Source organism: Uloborus diversus, chromosome 4 (genome assembly GCF_026930045.1).
Source record: "Uloborus diversus isolate 005 chromosome 4, Udiv.v.3.1, whole genome shotgun sequence".
NCBI lineage: Eukaryota > Metazoa > Arthropoda > Arachnida > Araneae > Uloboridae > Uloborus > Uloborus diversus.
The window spans coordinates 80,292,175-80,315,153 of record NC_072734.1 but is presented as its reverse complement, the minus strand read 5'-3'; the positions used below and the strand labels follow the sequence as shown (position 1 = coordinate 80,315,153).

Here is a 22,979-nt window from a genome sequence, read left to right as displayed (position 1 = left end):
ATTCGTTGTATCGGGATAGAACATACCCTTTGCCTCCTGTGGAAAATTTTAAATGACGATTTGATGATTGAAGTTTTAATATTCTGTCTAATTTTCGCTAAGTGAAGAGAGTTTGCAGCGTTCTCAATGGCTAATCAGTGATAACTTGATAAATTACTGTCGACGATTATCTAGCTCAGCTTTTAGAGCGGCTATATATATAGGGACCTATAATCTATATATGGGCCTACGCTCAGCTCAGCTGCATGAAAAATCTTGCGCTACGAGACTGATTTGCGATCTGATTTTTGCGTATTACATACTGACATACTATAATTTATTGAAACATTAAAATTCAGTTGAAAACTCTGCTATAGCGAATGCGCAGGGCCTGATTACCGCGCAAGCCAACTAGGCCTGGGCCTGGGGCCCCAAATTTTTAAAAATCTTATGCATAACTTTAAAAAATTATGCATTGTTGTGGAAATAATAAAAATTAACGATTTATTAGTTGAAAACATAGATATTTTAAATATTGTTAAACATTATTTTACCTTATTTTGTGCTCACTTACAATGATGGATTAGAGAGGGGGACTTCCGAAGCATTGTGGACTTGGGCCTCACTTTTAGTTAGTCGGGCCTTGCGAATGCGCCAAATGTAATAATGTTAGTATTTTTTTATTTAAATTAGGACCCCTATATTCATTAACCTCCTTTGCTCTCTAGTACATTGAGATTTGATAGTTTTATGATTTTGGGTTTTCAAGCAATCGTCTTTATCCGTATTGGAGAGTAGGGACTCTATTCCTCTCGTCTCAGCGTGGAATGAAACAAAATGAAGTTAAAATAGTTTTAACTGAAGTGAAATACGCTTTGTTTACATTTATTTGAACGGGCGCGTTTGTTTATATTTCTTTCATAAGCCTACGGTTCCTTGTTCAGAATCCGAATTGTGTATTTGCTACTCCAAAAAAAATAAACGTGAACGTTCTTAATGTTTTTATTTCATAATGAAAATTGTTACGTGGAATGTTAATGGCATTAGGTCTATGAAGAAAACCATACCCTGTGTTCTCGAAGAACTCGAAAGTGATGTTACATGTTTCCAAGAAACAAAGATTACTCGTATGATATTCTTGAATTTGCATCAAATAGCCTTTTTGTTAATAAAATCCGTCTGAACAAAAGGCTGTTGCGTAAAAATTAGCTCAATGTCTCAAGTGCTTATAAAAAGCAGTTTGTTGAAGATTCTAAAGTATTTTTTTTTAAATTCGTAATTATTATTGCTGAGTTTACTTTCAAACAGAAAGTGGATTTTTCATTATTGAAAAGCAATGCAAATGACACATACTATATTTTGTTATATTGTTTCTAAGCATTTCAAATTCTGTTTTTTAAGTGGCTCTTGAAATTCATTGTTAATTTGTTTAGTCAACTAACACGTTTATATTTTCTTCTCAAGATTAGTAAGTTCCGATAAATTTTTCATGGCTGGGGGGGGGGGGACTCATCTGCAAATTCACGTAAGGATGTTATCACGTATGTCCTAATATAACAACCGGTTAGCCAGAGCTCATCCATGATTCAGAAGCATTCTATTAGATTAGTGGTCAGCCAATCATGTATGGAAATTCAGGCGTTAATCTAGATTTTTGGTCCTCATTTTGGGAGAAAAAGAAGTTTTTGTGAATTGTTTTCTTTCTGAAAAAAAAAGAACAACTTCTTGGAAATCTTCCTCTTATATATTTTTTGTAAATGAACTCCTTGTCGTACAGGGCATGTTTAGCTATCACTAATCTAATAGGAAATCTCTTTGGCCTAAAGGACTTCACTGGGAATGACTTGGAAGCTGGAGTTTTTTTTTTTTTTTTTATAACTGTTTTTGGAACGTGTGCAATTAGAAACTCATCTTTTCTCTAACTCAATGAAAACTTCACCAAGAAAGGGTTGCAATGTTATTTTATGGTTGGCACTGATGTTTCAGTAGTGAAATAAGCAGGGCTTGATTTAAGTGTAAGCCTGAGAAGCACAGGCTTTGGGGCCCCCAAAAATTACAAAAAAAAGTTTTTTTTTTCACAATGAATTTTCATTTGTTTTGCACTATACAATTTTTTAAAATATTTCTTATTCGAGAGTAAGTTCTAAAATTGAATTGTTATTGCTGGCTCTGTTTTAACAAGGTTTATGAGTTCAGCAGAAAACTAACTCTGTGGTATGAGAAAACTATCTGGAGTGACATCTAGCATAGAATGAGACCACTCAGATGTAACTCCATGTTGGTCCAGAGCTCAATATTACTGCTTAAGGCATTTATCTTGTTTCTGTTGATTTACAATATTTCAAGATGTTTGAATCTTTTGGAGGTTTACTATAGTCTATAGTCATGCAAATGACAACGGGGTCAACCTAAAAAAATCAATGGTGCAGATTGCACTACTGATTTTTTTTTTGGGGGGGGGGGGGGATATTAGTTTTTTTTGGATGGTACGCCATTTTTCTTAGGGGATGGGAACCTTTGCAATTACAAAAAGATGTGCAATTGGGCATATCCATCAGTTTTGCAAGTCAAGGGGCCCTCACAGGTTCGTTATGCTTACAGTCCTAGAATTTCTAAATTGGACCCTGGAAATAAGGATGCTACAAAACACCTTAGTACATAAAACTCGACTTCATAAACATAAAAATATTGTTGTGACATCGAGTTTGAACTTTGAAAACATTTTGCTGTAGTCAAATGTCACTAATAAAGATCTAGGTTACATTTGCTGTTTTCTAGTAAGGATTAAAGTAGCTTCAGCTCTGATGTTTACATTGTTAACCTAAATAACATTGAAATAATTCTTCTGCAATCTGCAACCAATGTGAAGAATATATACAACAGTTTTGGATGCTGGAAGGAAGTGAAATCCCCTCCCCCTTTCCATAGCGCCCAAAAGAGGGCAATTTTTCCAAACATGTTGGGACCTGGTGCAAATTTTTCCAAGCATAAATCACTAAAATGCAGCTTTGGGCTATATATTTGGTCGGTTAAGGGTCTCCCCCCCTCTAGCTCTGCACATGTTTGTTGGACTCAAATTTTGATAAAATAATAGGAGAAAAAAACATTTAGCTCAAACCTTACAACTTAAAATAAAAATAAAAGGGTGAAATTGAGAAAGAATTAAAGCCATGCGAAAAGAGCATTTTAAAAGTCAGTTTGTTGGGATATAGAAAAGTAACTATCCTGCAGAAATAATAATCCTACAGAAAAATAACTAAGTTAATAAATTTAAAAATAAAAATCAGGGGGCGAACTGTCACATCAGCCCGTCCGCCGATCTATCACTTTTTTGGTTTATACCCTTTTTAGACCAAGGTTAGCGCTTTCTTGAGGGACCCAGTCGCCCCTGGTAGAAAAGCATGCTTATAATTTAAGTTAATCTTAGATATACCATGTGTATGTTTCTGTAAATTGTACCTAATTCTCCCTCCCCTCACAGTTAAATTTCTGCATATTATAAAAAAAAGTCTCCATAAAGTGTGTTTGTGTGAATGCACAAAACTTGAGCACTACCTGCCTGATTTTGCTGAAAATTTCAATTTGTTTCATTCAGGATCAAAAGGTTTTGAGACCAGTTCAAAAAACGTTCGACAAGTTGTTCTTTTTTTTTATTCCAAATTAAGATGCAATTTTCACATGAATTCCCGAATATAGGGTAAAAATTACTTGCTCCATTAATATTATATAGGGTAATAGCACCAGTAACAGATAAGGTAGCAGACAGTCGTAAGTTTGGATTTAAAAAATAATTATTTTAGGCGGGTAGAACTGATGTTACTGCAACTCATGAATGCGGTTCCACTATCTATTGTTATCAGAGTGAATTTTATGAGCCAGTTGGTATTTACAAGTCAGTGATGGAAGGTTATGAACAGCCACCAGGAGGTTTGCTGGTGTTTCATTTCATTTGAATTTATCAAGCTTTTAGATCTAAATATAAAGAACTTTTGCACATTTGGAAGAGAAAAGTGGAATTCTATCCATTACTCATCCTATCTGTTACTGGGTATCATCAGAATTGTCAGTGTCTGTTACTGAGTGTCGGACCTTTTTTCGAAATTGAGCAAATAAAAATAGAATTAACTAATTCAGAGGGTTGAGAAGCAGCCAAAGGTTAGATGAGATGTAGTTGCATGAGAGAAAATGGTTTTAAACTTTAAAACCTTTAAAAGGCTCAGAAAATTAAGGTAACCTGAGAGCGATGTCTTAAGCATGTCTGTTACTGGTGCCGTTACCCTACTGTTCACCAGCGTGTGCGCAGAAATTTTTTGAGCCTGACACAAATGACATTTATGGGCCCCCGTCCGTATTGTTTACGTCCTACAAAGATTTCACTCCTTTTTTTTTGAAATTCTCGGGCTCCATTCATTCCCGGGCCAACAGTTGTTCTTTCTCTCATCTGTGCATGCCCCTGATTGTTCAAAAGAGCAGAACTGAGTCAGAGTCAGATGCCCTAGACGCTTTGTTCTTCAGAGTTCTTCTAGTAGTAGAGTTCTTTGTTCTTTGTTCTTCATCAGCAAAAACTGCTTTACACTGTCAATAAACATTTTTAATACTGCCTGCAAAGAAACATTATTTCACTTTTTAGCTTCAAATGTTTTGTTTTCATTTTTTAGGGAGCATGCTGCCAGAAACTATCGCTTTAATTGACGGCTATACTTCTTACTTCAGTTACCCTCGAAAGCAAAGTGGCTACTCTGGAGTAGCTTCATATTGCACAGACAGATATGTTCCTCAAGATGCTGAAGAAGGACTCTCTGGTGTTCTTGATGGGAGAAATGAAAATCATCCTTCAGAATTTCTCACAGACTTTGAAGAATCTTCTTTTACTTTCATGGACTTGGATTCTGAAGGAAGAATTATTATTACTTATCATCTGATAAAGTAATTTTGCATTGCGCATTTTTTATGTGAAAAAATGATGTTTTGGTAAAAGGTTTTATAATATTCAAATTGTTCCACAGCATTCATTTGAAAATTTCATGTGATGACTTGAACTTTCATAAGTTAAAGTTGTAGGGAATGCGAAAAAAATTCGAGTTATCGAAAATTCGGCTTATTAAACACGAAAAGAAAACATACAATAAAATAAAATACCACCACTAAATCTTATTAAATTCATAATAGGAGCAAAAAAAGTGATAAAATAATGTATCAAAGATAATATTGTCGCCTCAAGGCAACAGTAGGATATTTTACGGCTTCTCCTGGGATTAGAGGCCTTACTGTAGTTCTGTGGAGGCGATATATACTTGACATAATTAATATTGTACATTATTAATGTACACTATAATTCTATAAATTCAAGATTTTCTATAGGTTGGAAAACAAATTTACAATTTTATGTAGGGAATAACAACTTTTGCATACCAAAAAGATACTGAATTAAAGAAATCTCCTATCAAACATTGTTTTGAGCAAAAATTTGTTCATTCATTTTATAATATTAGGATACTTTTGAAGCATCAAGAGGGAGTCGAGAACATTCGGACGGGATTCGGTACAGATACCCAGTACTTCTACTGCTTTTCTTGCATCGTTAATGGAAACGGGGTTGTTTTTTTTTTGTTTTGATTGCTTAAAATTATTGAAAACTTGGGGGTAAACTTCAATGTAATTTCCTTCTTTTCTATGCCACAATTGAATCAGCTCAACTTTTTGTTGGAAGCTTAAAATTTTAAATTTTCTCTTTGCCTACTTTAAATTTCTCTCCCAAACGCTCACGAGTCAATGAAATGGCACCACAAACAATCGCTTTCTATTGCAACGAAAGAAAAAAAGTCTTGGAAAGACCAGCAGCTTCGTAGATCACTGCAAAATCCTAAAAATTAGCTCTTCAATTCAGTAACCCCACCATCATCCTCTTCCCCCTTTGAGGAAAAAGTGGATATTTTCCATAATCTCGAATATTCACACCCCTAGTTTTAATTTTTTCCATCTCATTTTTGGCTGCACTAAATCAGAGCTTAGGTTTCAGCAATTTGCAGATTTTTCTTTTCTACTGAAGGAAATAAAGTCAACAATACATTAAAACGAAAGGAAGAAAAAAACCTTTCCAAATAATGAACAAATAATCGGTTTCAAAGATTTATTAGATCTACTTAGTCTAGACACCTTTTGATGCAATTCAGCGCAATGGAGCTGATTTCTTCCTTTTTGTTCATACTTTTGAAGATTTAAAAAAAAAAAAAAAAACATGATTTCGACTTATAGAGTTACTTTAGTGAAGAGATTTTAACGACAGCCCAGAAATAAAATTCGACTAATCGAATATTTCGACTCAACGAAATTCGACTTATCGAAAATAAATAGCATTAATACTCCATTCAGTTAGACAGGAATAAAAATTCCCTTCTGCTTATCAAAGTTTTCGGCCCATCGAAGTTCGACTTACCGAAGTTTCACTGTAGGTACTTCAGATAAATTTTATAGTACATGGGATGAAGTTTTTTACATACAAAATTAAAAGGGCTCAATCTGTCCACCTTTGGATGCACGGCATATGTCTACACGGTTGTCAAATTTGTCCCAAACTTTTGCAAGCTTGTATGCATCTGCTGCTTGCACAAACAACCCCCGTGTCTTTGAATTGTTTATTTCATCTTCTAATGCTCTTTGGGCCAAAAGGTTCAACACCAGGGTGTTCTCGACGAAAATCACGCTGAACAGTTGTTACGGGCTCACACTTTGCAAAGCTTAGAACACAATACAATTTTTGACTTGCAGTCGCCACTTTCACAAACATTGAAATTGCTGGTGAAAAAAAGCGAGTTAGCGGTACATGTTGGCAACACCGTGAAACTTGAGATTTTCCCCATTCTAACAATAACTTAATTTAAAAAAACAGATTAAAATATGAATATATATGATTTTTTGAAATCGGGTCATTCTTTTTGAAACACCCTGTATTTTAACTGCGCTACAAATAAGTTTTTATTGATTAAGTACTTATAATTTAGCAAAGTTTAATGGCCATAAATCTTTGCTAATAAAATTAAAAACTGCAGTCAATCTGCATTTCATGAAACCAAAACTATTTGAATGATTTTCCTAAACTTTGACATAAAATTAATTCAGAAGTGGAGTAACATTTAAGAAAGAGCAAGTTTAAGGTTATATTTTTGTTGTGAACCTAAAAACACTTTTTGACTTCCGAGATTGGACTATGACTAAAACACTGCCCGTGCACTGATTATTTGGTGCCTTCCATCCCTCCCTCTCGTATACTGTTTAGTGAAATGAAATAATAAAATATTTCAATACTTGCTATCCCTGCAACCTGGTCAAATTTGGTGATGTCTTATATTACCTTCTATACTTGGGTATAAGACGAGAAATTTAGTACAAAAAGTGAGGTTGAAAGTTAAGGGGGCGAAATTTTTCCCGAACATTTCTTGAGAAAAAAAAACACTAGAAAATGTGAACATTTTTCCGGTTTAGTCCAATTCTTTTAAGCAGATACTATAGAAGTAAATACTTACACATTCTGTGTGATTTTGCCTGGTCTGACTGTGAGATAAAGACTAAATAATTACAGTAAACGGCTGATTACGCCAAAAGTGCGGGAATCGCCGTATTCTCAATTTTTTCCGATAATCGCAAATTAATGCTCATTTTTCAATGAATAATGTATAATATTGCTACAGCAATTAATCTTATTGATATTTATTCAAAATAAAAGCAACATGTAACTATAATCCTAACAGCAAAATCCTAGCAGCCCTTTACGAAAATTGTGATCATGAAAGTGAATCCTTTTTGTGCAAAAGAATAATAATCGGGACATTTTTTAACATAAAAATGTTCATTGAAATTCATTTTCCTCCTTTTTACAATGTTTATGCTCAAAATTAGCGGCAAAACGTTCCCGAGTTTTTCTGAAAGTAGGGGCTCGACGTATGCGCGGGTTTTTGATTTTTTCCCCAATTAATATCCTAAAAGTAAGATATAATATTTTATCATTTAAAAATCTAAGTCTGTGAGATTTGTGGCCAACTTTTTGAGAAAAGGTATTTAGATTCAGTCTGTTGTATATAGAAAATGTCATACTTTTTGAAATAATTTGCACATCATCTGATAAAAAAAGCTCAAGTGTGCATTATATACCATTGCAAATTATACAATACACTTTTATGAAGGGAAAAATTGCTTAAAAGACTGATTTTTCAAAAACATACCTCGTAGACACTGCTTGTAAAAAATGCCGAGTAATCTTTCCATCGCATAAATCAAAAAAGTTATAATTTTAAAACTTTAGCAATTAAATTTGATTGATGTAGATGATTTCAAAATATTTTGATCTAAGTGTAATAATTTGCTTTAGAATTACATTAACCGCTACCACAAAGAGGGGAAAACATAACAATCAAACAGTTCAATTTTGCAGAAACATGCTATTTAAAACATTTTATTTTTATAGCTTTTTCTTATTGCAAATCATTCATATTAGACTTTTATCTGCTGAAAACTATGTATTTTAAACTTTTGATATAACAAGCGTTTTAGTGTAATTGTGCATTTTACTTTTAGCATATGCTTTTGGTTTATGATATTTCTTATTATTTTATCAATAGTTCACAATATAAAGCCTATTGAGCAAAAATTTGATGATGTTTTTTTTTTGTTTATACATGATTTTTCCGTTCATCTGCATGTGGCATGTAATGTTGCTATTACGCACCGCTGTATATCCATGGATTATATGGCGCTGATTATTATTCTCCGATGTTTTTTTTCAACATTCAAAATTTGAAAATCAAGTTTCAAAATTTGAGGTAAAAGCAGAAAATGCAAATAATGCTTCATGGTGTATTTCACATAATGCTTCATTGTTTAAATTTTCTTTGTAAGAGAAAACTCTTGCAAATACAAGAATGTCTTAGATCTGTACTTTAAAAAAAATGTTTTGCGATATTTATATTTCTTGTTTTTAGATTTGATGATGAAATCAGGAAATTGGCTGTGATAAATGTCTATTGCCCAAGAGTTGATTGTGAAAAGCCGGAGAGGCATTTATACAAAATGCAGTTCTGTCGACTTCTGGAAGCTAAAGCTCTTGACCTATGTCAAAAGAATTGGTATGTTATATTACAGTATAATTTACTAAGGGGCTTTACTAAAGACCAAAAATAGTAAAGTTACTATTACTTTACCAATTTTGGATTACACATTTATATACTCAAATGTGGGTCATTGAAAATATTCTTGTAATTATGTATTGTAAAAAAAAAAAAAAGAATATGATGAAATAAAATGAAACAAAAAGTATAAATTTAGAAGAACAGTATGACTAATATATAAAAAGAATGTCACTTGTGAATATTCTGATGATCAACATTTTCTTTAGTGTTATATGAGGCTGTATGACAATTGTGTCTTTCAGATGTGGAAAATTTGTTCAGCTGTCTTTTGGATTTTATGGATTCTGCATATTTCATTGTTATTAAATAGAGAAAATCATTATTTACCCTATACAGTGATACTCCGATTTTCTCATTCCTGTATATACTGTTTTCCGCTTCTGTCATTTTATTTTTCTGGTACCTGTACTAACAATATATTTAAGTAATGTTAATGAAATCGGTATGTATCATTCTTCAAAAAAGTCTTTTACTTGCGTTCATTGTTATTGAGTTTTTATCGTCACCAAAATAATATTGAACTTCAAGTGGGTTTGTATCGTATACAAACCAAAAGTTCCCCTTGTTGAGGTACCCTTTGTATTTCTTTTTTTTTTTTTAAATTGTATTATTTTTTGAGATGTAAGGAGTATTGCTTGACTAGGAAATCATTCTGTTGTGTCACCTCTTTGAAATGACTGGTGGCAAAAATTGATCTGCACTTCTCCCATTGAAATACATATATGCAGTACCAATATTTATGCAAATACAGTAAAACCTTTCTATAGCGATAAACTTGTCTACAACGATATTTCCGTTTGGTCCTCGAGAATTTCCTATTTACTCAATGCATTTTAAACCTGCGTACAACGATAATCAGTTTCTAACAAAACCTGTCGATAAAAATATTTTTTTCTCTTTAGAAAGCTCATTGAAGCACCTGATTTTTTTCCCCTTCTGTCTCAAAAAAAACGACTCCATATTGTCTGGAATATGAGATAAGAAAAGAACAGATTGTCTCAAATGGTAGTCTACTGTTTTGTAGCTGAGGGGTCAAAGAAAGGATTGAAATGTGTACAGCTGTTTGTTTCTTTTGGAAATGGCACCCAACTTTTTATTATTATTATTATTATAGGAACAAGGCAATTTTATTTTTCCAAGTAGTCAGTGTCTTACCATTTCATTTCTAGAGGATAAATTCCACGTGATTTGGAAATACCATGTTTTAGCACAGTTTGTTTTTTACTTGATACGTTATGGCCAGACGTAGGCGTAAAACATTGGCATTTGAAGATAAGCTGAAAATAATTTTGGAAATTGATCAAGGGCTCAAACAAGTGGATTCTGCCAAAAAGTATGATATTAATCAGCCAATAATAGCTACTTTTTGAAAAAGGAAAAGATATTGAAAATGCTGTGGAAAGAAGCAAATTAGGTAGCAAACGAAAAAGGTTAAAAGATGCAGTACATGACGATGTTGACAAAGCAACTCTTAAATGGTTCCATGAGATGAGAAATCAAAACGTCCCAATTAGTGGACCAATGTTTGAAGAAAAAGCGAGAAAATTCGCTTCTTTGCTGGGTAAGAATGATTTCAAAGCCAGCTATGGGTGGCTTACTTCCTTTCGTGAAAGTCAGGGTATTGTTTTGAAAACTATAGCGGGTGAAGAAAAGTCAGCTTCAGTTAATGATGCTATGTCCTGGAAGCAACGAGAAAAGGAGAAAATTGAAAAAATGTTTTCTCCTAAGGATGTCTACAACGCAGGCGGAACTGGTTTATTTTACCAATTGATGCCAGACAAAACAATGGTATTAAAAGGAGAAAGTTGATAAAGAGATGAAGAAGAAAAATAAAAATATTGCTCTCATAGTTGACAACTGCTCACCTAACAACAATCTTTCACGCCTAAAAACATCAAAAGTGTTTTATTTCCCACCAAACTGCACTTCAATCCTGCAGCCATTAGACTTAGGCATCATAAAATGTTTAAAAGGGTACTACAGAAAAAGGTTGGTTCAGAATGTCGTTGTCAATCTGTATAACAAGCTTGCAAATCCTTATGTTGTTGATGTTAAAAATGCATGTCATTGAGTCTCCAGAAGTTGGAATTCAGTTACAGGAACCACAATCCAGAACTGCTGGAAGATTGCTTCATTCTTTGAAGAAGAAACCAACATCAACAGGAACATTGATCTCGTTGAAATCAACGAGATAGAAGAAGAATTTGTAGACAGCTTATTCACAGCTGTTAGTGCTTTCCAATGCTCAGCAAATCTTTCTTTTTCATTCGATGCTGAAGATTTTTTAAACTTAGAAAATGATGTGCAGGTGTTTAGCAGTGCAAGTGACAAAGAAGTAATTTAGAAGAAGTAATTTCTGATGATCAGAGTGATGATGAAGAGGAAACTGACTGCCTTCCAAGCAAGCCTGAAATTTCTCCCGAGGATGCCATTTCCTTAATTAACATGTTTCAGGATTTTGTAGAGGGAGTACCAAATGTTTCCTACGTGCATCTGAACTCATTGGATGAACTGAAATTCATGTGCATGCAAATGTCATTTGCATCAAAAAGTAAGCAAACAAAATTAACAGATTTTTTTTTTTTCAAAATCATTTTGTTCCTGTAACTATTTTAAAGAAGTAAGTAAACTGAACTAAAATTTGCATAAAAAGATATTTTTTTTTAAAATTAATCAACACATTTTTTTGAAAAAAGAAATGTTTTGTAAATTTCTTAAGAAATAAACTGATGTTCATAATCTTTTTGATACATAGTTTTATATCTTTTACTTCGCAAAACTTTCATTTTTGAATTTGAAATTTTCTTGTTCAAACTGTCTACAATGATAATCTGTCTTTAACGATATTTTTTCTCGGTCTTTAGAGTATCGTTATAGACAGGTTTGACAATACTTGTTTTATTGTTTGACAGACAGCAATCATGCTTAAAGTGGAAATCGTTTGATTGGCTCAAAGTCTGAAGAGATTAGTGCCAAAACTAATCAACGGCAGCTCACATGGAGATGTACGTGTAGGGGGAGGTGGGGTACGTTGGGCCATGGGGCACGTTGGACCGATCTCAATTATTTTAATACTATTAATATTTTTTATTTTATTTTATGACCAACAAATAGCACTTATGACCTTACAAATCTTATAATGAAGTCACATGGTACAGTTATATTGAACAAATTTTATTCCAGAAAGTGATATTTCAGTAGTCCTGAGTTATTTTCAGAAAACTAACTTTTTTTTTTTAAATGGTTTTCATCAAGATTGCGGGGAAAAAAATGATCTTCTATCTTAAAGTAAGTTCCTATAGTTCAATATAATTGGCAATTTTTTCATTTTTTGTCAAAAAGAAAAAAATTATGACATCACTTTTTCAGATCAAGAAGGTGGAGTAGGTTAGTCCACTATTTGTGGGGCAGGTTGAACCCAATCAATCTACCCCACATAATTTAAAACTTTTTTTTGCTCTTAAATCTCAATAATTATAACAATATTCTATGTTTTTCTTTTGATTTTTAAAAAATAGTTGCCTACTAATGATGAATGTTTGTTGCTTGTTTATAAATAAAGATGATTTATCAAAAAATCATTTTAATATGTTATAATGATCTTTAAACTTAATATTTTTCACTCTACACACAACAGAGAATAAAGTTGTTACAAAGTTTAATAGTTTTTATCATTAAAATTATAACAAATATTGTTTGAGTTATGCAGTCCAACAGGGTCGGACTGGAAATAAAATTCATTTCGGGCAGCCAGAGAAGACCGACGCCCCTAAAACCAAGTTTCTCAATTTCATGCATTACGCTTTGAGTTAGATCGCTCTCAAGAAATCAGTCAAATACATGCTGAATACAGACGGACAGATAGCCGAATGATGAGCATTTTTTACCGTTATCATTTGACACCTAGAACCTTAACACTGTTTCTTTTAGTCGTAACAAAAATGGGGTTCCTTGAGGGTTCCGTGACCTAAAAAGTTGGGGAACCACTGCTCTAATCTTTCTTATTGTACAAAATTCTTGTTCCTATGTATAGCATGAACACATTTTCTGTTCATTGGAGGAGTTCCAGTATGGGTTCCACTATTGTATCAGTTTATTCTTGTTTCTATTCTACTGTACCTTTACCTTTTACTGCACTTTGGATTGTGTAAATGTGTAGCTGTTCTAGTGTGTTGTACAGTATAACCCCGATTTAACGATTGCCTAGGGACTAAGAAAAGTTATACTTAACTCAAAGATATCATTAATTCGAGGAGCAAATGGATTCAATGCAGTTAAATCCAAACCAGTGACATGTATCATTGAATTCAGGAAATCATTAAATTGATTATCATTAAATCGAAGATGTACTACTGTATTTTAGAATGTGTAGTCGTGCATAATCTCAAAACTGAAGGATTCTCAATCATACAAAAAGTTTAATTAAATGATAGCAATCTATAATAATTACTTTAGATGATAAAGGTTCATCTGTATTTAACAATTTGTATGTTTACCTTTTTAACTTTAATTCTTAATTATCTAATTTTTCTGAATAATTACATTATTATAATTATTATTTATTTATTTATATTTATTTATTTTTAGCTTTGTTGTGATTGTTGGAGACATGAATATTTCTTACTCTGTCCTTGATCATTGTGAACCTGGTGATGAGAATGTAAGTGTTAATTTCAAGTTTTTAGAATAATTATTTTGTGTTCTAATTTTTTTTTTCATTAATGTATTTATTTCTTGCCATATTTATTTGGAAATTATACACAAAAACAGTCAATACTCCATAACACAAAGCCTTACAGCTCGAGTATTCCTTTATCTTAAAGTTTTCATTGGGTCTTAAACTCTCGAAAAGTCTGTGGGGACCTCCCATTTCTCGAAGGTTTTAGCCGGTACCTTGTGACTTTGGGTTATCCAGAGTTGACTGTACTTTGCATTGATGGTTAACAGCACATTTTTCTTATTAAATTGTATAAATACTTGAATGATACAAAGGCACTTTTAACCTTGTATTCCTTCTTGTTGTTCATTTCCTTTCTGATCAGTGATTTTCCTCTGAATTTGTAAAAATCACACATAAATTTGTTGATAAATTTTCAGAGCTTGCTAAAAAAATAAAAAATAAATAAAACAAGAAAGAAAAAATCATGAACATTTTCAGGCATATGAAATGATATTTTCATCATTTTATTTTTGCATTGTAAGTACAATTATAATTTTTTTAAAGTCTGATTTTTCAAATTGGTTTTCTCAGTTATTCTCTACTATCAAGACTTTCGATTTAATATTTATGCTTTGTATTTACTAAGAAAAAAGAAAGAATGCTGATAATTTTTCAACAAGCTAAAAAAAAAGAGAAAAAAAACAATACTAAAAATGTGATTGAATAATATAAATTATATATATATATATATATATATATATATATATATATATATATATATATATATAATAAGCTTACTACTTTACACTGAAAGTTTTTTGAAAATGTCTTAAAATTTTTATTTTACTACTTCTAGCCCTATAATATTCATTTACAAAATTGTAAAGAAATCTTTACAAGAAATCTATAGGCTATTTTGGTAAAAATCAGTAAAAAGGGATAGTCCTTTTCTGTTTTTTGAGTTCTTAACAAATTGCTTTTGGTCACCTTTTAGTTACTTTTTTGTCACCTTTTAGTCACCTTTGTTTTCAAATTTGTCACCTTTCTCACTTTTTTCAAAGGCCATCAGCAGTCCTCGGCCTGCTTCTTCATCCTCGGCAAATATTAGGGGGGTACATACTCGATCCAAAGGGTTAAAATTAGTTTAAGTATCATATTAAATATTTTTAAATTCATTTTTCCCTAACATTGATAAAAAAAAGTTGAACTAACTTTTAAAAAAATCCTTAGCCTATTTGAATAAAGTCAAATTTTATTTGCTGCAGGAATAATATTGTTGTTGGAGGTCACTAAAAAGAATAAATGAAAATCACTTAACTCTGGTTTTTAATTCAAGGGTACATAATATCACAATTTGTCGATTAACTCTCCTTTAATAGTATCAGTAGTAATCATTTTAAAAAATGTGTGTGTGTATCAACAGTCATTTTAATCAAAAAAGCTAACTGAAATTATGGATTTCGTCTTCAGCTTATGAGAAATGAAAAATGAGAGTAACCACATGATACTTTCTTGGCAAACCCCATAATATTAACAAACGCAGACTTCAAAATTTGCGAAGAAAAAATTTCCGAATGCTTCAATAAAACTAATAAGCTATGAAGTTATGATATTCTGAATTATGTAATATTTTATAGTTTAATAAATCCCGTGCTTTTTCCAAGTTGGAGTATTGTAACACTTTATATAGGAAAGAATAAAGATTTTACCCCTTTATTTTAGTTTATTTCCTCTTTCCTAAGCAAAAAAAGAAGAATGTGTGTCCAGACTAAGATGTTTTATTATTTTTCTTTCATCATCTCTTTTTGTTTTTTCTCACCAAAAATTCCTTCATTTTTTAATGCTGTTTTGCAATTTGCTGGTCGTTAAGAGAGATTTCAATTGTCTCTCCAAGAGGACATTTAACATTAAGTAGATGGATAGGGGAGGGAAGGGAGGGGAGAGAAATCGGTGCCTCGGCTATATAATCATGGTGGTCGTTCATAGAAGTTTCACTGTATTTGAAGAATAATTACTGAAGTACTAAAACTCTGGTGTGAAAATTTAGTTCGCTACATTGTTTTTAAATTTCAATTTGGGCTAAAACAATTCTTGAATGGCTAAATATTTTGTCTTTTTTTAAATTTATTTTCTTCTAGGAGTTCAATTCTCATGAAGCAAGACAATGGTTAAGGTTGTTTCTATCTACTACTAATGGTTTGGATGGTAAGCAAAAATTTTCTGTTTTCAGTTTTGGGTATTGCTTATGATGTTGGAATCAGAGCTGTGTTGAACTCATTTTTCTGTAAAAAGTTAAAAATCTTTATTGCATTAAAAATAAATAAGTCGATTTTATTCGGCATCTGAAGTGTGGATACCTTAAAAAAAAGAAAAAAAGAAAAAGGCGGGAGCAGTGGTACAGCCAGAAAATTTTCTGGGAGGGGTTTCAAAATCAAAAATTCTTGCTATCTTTTTTTATTTTTTTTTTCTGATATGAAAATATTATTCAATATGAGGACAGGGCGATGTCAGAATTTTAATTCCGCGATATATCACGCTCCAAATATCAATATATTTGCGGAAGAATTCAAAGTTTTCCCGGGGGGGGGGGGGGGGGGGGGGGGGGCAAAATTTATAGTTCCGTGCACATTATATTGAAAAACAACAAAAAATACTACCAGATATAATAAAAGCAATTGTTTCTCTAATTCAAAACTTTCCTGGAGAGGGGGGGGGCATGCAAATAATATAGCTCAATGTATGACAAAAGTGCTTCGCAACGAAAAAGTTTAAAGATTCTATTCATTATTTTGTTTAAATCTTTTAATTTGAGCAGTCTCAATAATTTGAATATACTTAGAACTATATTTTGTATTGATGTCTTAGTTGATTTTTAATCATTTAATAGCCTTTGCATTAAGACTGTTTACTTCTTAGTTGAGTAACATTAAAGTAAAATACTAGTTATAAATCTTTAAAGAATGCAGCTATAAATTTCGGAAAAAATCACACCATACACCCACTAAGCGCACAGAACTATGAAATGTACCTATACCAATGTATATGTCACTAGCTACATTATCCAGCGTTGCAGAGTCTACCTCGAAAATAAAAGTTTCGTCTAGTGAAGCATGTTTAACAATCAGGTTTTTAAAAAAAAAATATAACAAAAGCATAAACATTTCCTGTCAATGTGTAGAAGGGCCAATTTCATGGCTCAAAATTCAATCGGATTTTTCGTAATCATTCCAACATAATCTGGATTTGCATAAGGACCCCCCCCCCCCCGTGTGGTGTATTCACATCCTCCCCTCCTTCCATCTTAGGTAGGCGAAAAACCCTATGACCATTCCTAACCATCAAAGAACCGCTGTGCCAAACTTGGCAGAGTTCTGTCGAAAACTGTGGATTCGTAAAAGGAAACCTCCGGTGGGGGGAGGGGGGGAGGGCAACTGTGAACAAAAACTACCCGATGTGAATTCCTGAGCTTCAAAGGACCTCTGTGCCATGTTTGAAAAAAATATGACATAAGCTGGATTTGCATAAGGAAAACCCCCCTTGTGGTTTATTCACCCCCCCCCCTTTCCCTCACAGGTAGGCGAAAAGCCCTATTACAATTCTTGACCATCAAAGAAATGCAGTGTTTGGCAAAGATCCGTTGAAAACTGTGGCTTCATTAAAGGAAACCCCCCATGTGGAGGGGGGGTCCCGATTGCAAACGAAAACTACCCAATGTGAATTCGTGAGCATCAAAGGACCTCTGTGCCATGTTTGGAAAAAATCCAACATAAAAGAAATTTGCATAAGGAAAACCCCCCTTGTGGTTTATTCGCACCCTCCCTCCTTCCCTCTTAGGTAGGCGAAAAACCCTCTGACAATTCCTGACCATCAAAGAATCACTGCCAAATTTGGCAAAGATTTGTAGAAAAATGGATTCGTAAAAGGAAACCCCTGTTGAGAGGAGGGTGTAGGGTGGTTCCGATTGCGAACGAAAGCAAGTGAATTTGCATTAATAAAATTGTCATTTGGTTAAATATAATGCACAAATGAAACTATTGTTTTTCTAATTGTTTTCTAACGATAGACATTTTTTAATGTTGATTTTAAAAATGCAATCAAATTTCCTTCAACAGATCCAAACCAAAACGTCTATTGATAGGTAAATCAGTTTTCTCATCAGTGTCATTATTTCACAAGCAATTTAACAGAAAAACAAATACGAAAATTTCTTCACTTTTTTAATCCGGTATTTGACGACGACTCTAATAAACTTAACTCAAAAAATACCTAGCAATAGAGCTGCAATGAATCATTACGGCTTCAAATCCATTAGTTCGTAGAACTTATATAGAAACTCTATTTTTGTGCATCCATCCAAAATATGCTTCATCGTCGAAAATGCGTAGAACTTATATAAAAACCCAATTTTTGCGCATAATTTTTTTTAATGAATATTATTCTATGTGACTTACACTATCAGTGAAATGTGACTTACACTGCATAAACATAAAAGGCACAGTTAAAATGTGAAACAAAATGAAACTAACCCATCACATAGTTTAAAAAATTAAAGTTAGGAAAGTATAGTGAAATCAACGATCTAAGTTTGGTTTAAGTAGTTTTATGATGTCTTTATATATAACCAAATCAATATCTAAAATTTCTTCCTTCTCAGGCCAAATGAAGAAAAAAAACCTTCTGTTGCAGACATTTTCTTTCCTAACAATTTGTGCAGTGAAATGCTTAACAACCCTTCTTCCCGCAAATGGGACTAATGGCGTTGCATGGATTTACATGCTTCTGCATCAAGAAAGTAAGCCATTGCAGTGTAAATAGTGCAGGATTTTGAAACCCAATGGGCTGAATGAATTTTATCTTTAAAACAAAAGTTATAATTTTAACTAAAATCGAAGTATAATAATAAAGTGTTTGAAGGGCATGTCTTCCTTTTGATTGCAAGAAAAGGTTCCTTACAGGATCTGTGGCATTTTTATTTTTTCAACTTTCTTAATAGCTTCTTCCAATGTTGAAGAAATGCTTTTCCTTGAAACTTTTTATTTCATCTGTTATCCACTGGAAGAATTTGATCTCTTCTTCTAGTTCCTTTTCAGCTAAATCTGGAGTAATACTGTGCAGGTTTTCACAGTGAACGCAATTATGGAAGAAACAGTCTTCACAACTTTCCTCAAACATGAATTGGTCATAGTTCACAAAATTTAGTCAGACCAATGTTGACATCAGCACTTTCATTTTTAGAACTTGCATATTTTTTGCCTAGATACATAAATAGATATCTTTTCTGTACTTTCGCTTTCTTGCCATCTTTATGTCTGATGGTTACTAAATCTTTTACTCCAGGTTCCTGATAGGATATGCTATCTTTTTCAAAAAAAACTTTTTGCTTGCTATTTACTTGCACTTTTATTTTGTCACTTATTTTCGTGACTCTTGATTGTTGAGGGGGTGGTGATGACAACATGTCTGGTAACAGGTGAGTCCATTTTTTTTATAAGAGCTTTGCTTTCATTTGTTCTTCAATCCAGGCTTTTAACTTTAGCAATGGCTTTTTCAAATGAACTTGGACTTCTGAATGCTTTTCTAGGAGAATCCAAATTTGAATTAAATGACTTACTAACTTCACTGGTAACAGCTTTTAAAGCTTTCTTTGCTCTGTACAATTTCCTTATTGTTTTCTCTTTTCTTTGCTTTTTTTAGCTCTTTTTCATCAACAGTCATTGTTTTCCTCTTTTCTCTGTGTCGATTCTTTTGATTTTTTAATTCATCATTATCTTCAAAAGCTTGAAAATTTCAACTTGCTTTTAATCTTTCTTGGTTTTTTTTTTTTTTCCTTCAGCTGCTGTTTTTGTCATCTATAGAAAAAAAAATGGGCAAACATTATATTTTTGTTGCCAGAATTACTTCAACAACAAAGAAATGACAGTGACTTACACTACATTGTGACTTACACTACAAATCTAAAATGATTAAAATTCAAGAAAAATATTTATTTTATTAAACTTAAACTTATGGTTATAAGGAGGAGTAAGCTAGAGAAGGAGATATTTAAAATTTTTGAAAATCCAATTTAATTTACAAAATATAGTATTTTTTTCTGATTTACACTACAAGCTGAAATATGTAATTTCATGTGTATGCTAAGACATAATTGTATTAAAGTAATCTTTTGAAAAGTGTATTTATAACAGCATAGATGGTGTATTTCAAGAATTCATGCTCAAAAAATCTCAAAAAAATTAACTTACCTTTTGTATCAGCTATTCAAAATGGATCAAAAATAAGCAACCACTTTTCCAAAACAAAGCAGCCATTTTGAAACTTCAAAATTGTTGTTAAATGCAAAATTTAGTAACTTCAGATATCCCATACATATAACATATATTATAATATGAACTCTGAAAAAAAAAAGTGTTTTAAATCCACTTTTGGTATATAGTTACTTGGAATTAGCCTGTAATAAATGTGACTCCTACACATTTCATATTTATGAAAAATATCATGATTATTAAAGCATTAGGGCTATTAGTTTTAAAAAATGACCCTTCCCTCTATCAACAGATTTGCTCTTGAAAAGTTTCCAGTATTTTTACATGAATTCGCAATCCTGTATTTTAAATCTGTGTAGTTTTTACATAAAAAATACTACTGTATATACTAGGGATGTGCCAGTTAATCTGTGTGAGTTTTTCTCTGGGAATAAGAGTAAATTTTTTGAAAACTATTAAAAGTTGATTATGTTTTCTGTAAAATTTCAACAGATTTGTCAGTATTAGTAATTATTACTTTTAAAAGTGTTTTACAGCTTAACTCCTTATAGAGATACCTCTCTCTGCATTTTCACCTACACAATGTAGAACTGTTTCAAATTTTAATGAGTTGCTCTTGCTATTTTAGATGATATTGGTTTCGTTGATGCATTCCGCCACTTCTATCCAGACAAAAAAGAAGCTTACACTTGTTGGAGTCTGCGAACAGGAGCAAGATCAACCAATTATGGTGTCCGCATCGATTACATATTAATCAGCAGCCAATTAGTGCCACTTCTGCTCAGCTGTGAAATATTGTCCGATTACCATGGATCGGATCACTGCCCAGTAAGAGCAGAGTTTAGATGTGATCCAGTGTCTGTAGATAAATTGAAACTCCCATCCATATGTACAAGGCTCTGGCCAGAATTTTCAGGGAAACAACAAAAATTGCAATTTTTCTTGCAAAAAGGCCAGTCTTCGTCCAGTGATATAAAAACACAAAGCTCACAACCTTCAACTATCAATAAAAACAATCAGAAAAAGAAAAACAATCAAAAATCTATTTATAGTTTCTTTAAAAAGGACACACCAAGCTCAAATAACAATTCTGAGACACGAGTAACAGAAGCAAAAATAGAAAACAATGAGGAATATAACCATTCCAGTGAAGTAAAAAATGCCATTTCAAATGATCATGACATCACTGAGCCACCATCAAAAACTTTAAGATTAGATGACCTGGAATCAGAGGAGACTAGTTCTCAAAAGTCAAGCCAAGCTTCAGAGTGGAAGTCTGTTTTGCGTGGGCCACCCAAACCGCCCATGTGTACTGGCCATAAAAAACCTTCTGTTCTAAGAACAGTAAAAAAGAAAGGTCCTAATTATGGGAGACAGTTTTTCATGTGTGCCCAACCACCTGGTCATTCCTCCAATCCAGATGCAAGTTGTAACTTTTTTAAATGGGCTTCAGCTGCTAAGGTTAATGTGCTGAAATCTTCATAGCATTAAACATTTTATAGTTTTGTCTTTTGTATGTACCAATTCATAGAATCTTATAATCAAACAATATTAATCTGTATTTAAGTTTAATTTTTTAATGTTTTTTTACATTAAAAAAAAACTTTTTTTGAAAATGAATATTTTTGTAAGAATGCAAATGATTTAAAGAAAAATGTCGTTATATGCAGGGTGTCCAAGCACCTGGAAAGTCATGGATTTCAGATATAATCAAAATTTCTCATTGAAAGATTTAATTTTCAGCCAAAAATGCATAAAAATCATGGATTCGATCGGTCATGGGTTTGAGTCTTAAAACCCATAAAATTACTAAATTTTACCGATTGGATATAAAATTTATGCATTTTAGCTATTTTTTACTTTCATATGTCAGCCCTGATTTTTTTTTTTGAATTTTGAAATCCATTTGCATCTGCTTCTACAAAACTTGCTCAATTTTGTTTTCTGTGTTATTCTAAGACTTGAATATTAATATTTTTGTGTTCACCGTTATTTATAACCATTCTTATATTTTATGTTGTGTAATTAAGGATTTGCACACTTATCGTTTTTTTCCGCGCCCACTGTAAAATCCAAGTTTACTCAAGCCAATGACACTTATGATATGGTCATCAATTTTCAGCAATAGTTATCTTGAATTGATTAAAATTTTTGAAAATAAATTTGGTCTAAAAAGTTAATTTGGATGTCAATGTGTGTAAAAGTTTTAGGAATTTTCATGTTACGAAATTTTAAAAGGCCAGCAATGTTATGAGTTCAAGTCATGATTTCTTTCATTCTTTGCAGCCTTTCTTAGATTCCTATATCGTAAAATTCTCCTCAAACTGTTTTGTGAAAACTCAATAAAGTAAAGGTCTTGACTAAGTTAAAACCTCCTCACCTCGTTATTTTGATTTTCCCTACAAGTTTTTAGACAATGCAGTCAGGGGTGGATCTAGAGGGGGGCCATGGCCCCTCCCAAAGCCTTGTGATTGTAGCAATTTTTTTAAAGAAAAAAAAAGAAAAAAATATTATGAGAAGATAACAAAATTTAACACATGTATTTTACTGAAAAAGAAGTATAGGCCTTAATTGGGAGATAAATTATACCCCTATCCTCAAAATAAAACTTTTATTTCCAAAATTTTTCTCCATCTTTTACATCATTTCTTGATTCCAACTACAGACACTTAGACGATCTCTAAATGCTGCGGTTCTCAGAGTATACCTATTGTTCACAAGACCAAAGAAAGCCTAAATTTTCGTTTTTATAGCTTTAATTTTGAAACTTGGAGGAGAACCCCCTTTTCCCATGCCCTTTCACAAATGCCTTAATATGTAGCAAAAAATTGCATTTTAAGTCTTTTATTTGGAAAAAATGTCAACGGAAACTAGCTTATCCAGCCCTTATCACTT

General features: G+C 32.4%; 1 protein-coding gene across 1 annotated transcript; it reads left to right on the top strand.

Moving 5' to 3' along the window:
• The first annotated feature begins 947 nt into the window (after window positions 1-947).
• On the top strand, window positions 948-22,166 carry LOC129221200 (DNA-(apurinic or apyrimidinic site) endonuclease 2-like). The gene is made up of 6 exons (XM_054855652.1): window positions 948-1,106; window positions 4,638-4,905; window positions 8,955-9,098; window positions 13,749-13,821; window positions 15,960-16,026; window positions 20,713-22,166. Exons 1-6 carry the CDS (start codon window positions 992-994, stop codon window positions 21,567-21,569), a joined length of 1,524 nt encoding a protein of 507 aa, XP_054711627.1. The 5' UTR covers window positions 948-991; the 3' UTR covers window positions 21,570-22,166.
• Window positions 22,167-22,979: the final 813 nt, after the last annotated feature.

Coding starts and splice junctions, on each gene's coding strand:
- LOC129221200 (XM_054855652.1), top strand. CDS start 992: ATGAAAATTGTTACGTGGAATGTTAATGGCATTAGGTCTATGAAGAAA. Junction 1,107..4,637: donor CCAAGAAACAAAGATTACTC/GTATGATATTCT, acceptor TTCATTTTTTAG/GGAGCATGCTGCCAGAAACT. Junction 13,822..15,959: donor GTGAACCTGGTGATGAGAAT/GTAAGTGTTAAT, acceptor ATTTTCTTCTAG/GAGTTCAATTCTCATGAAGC.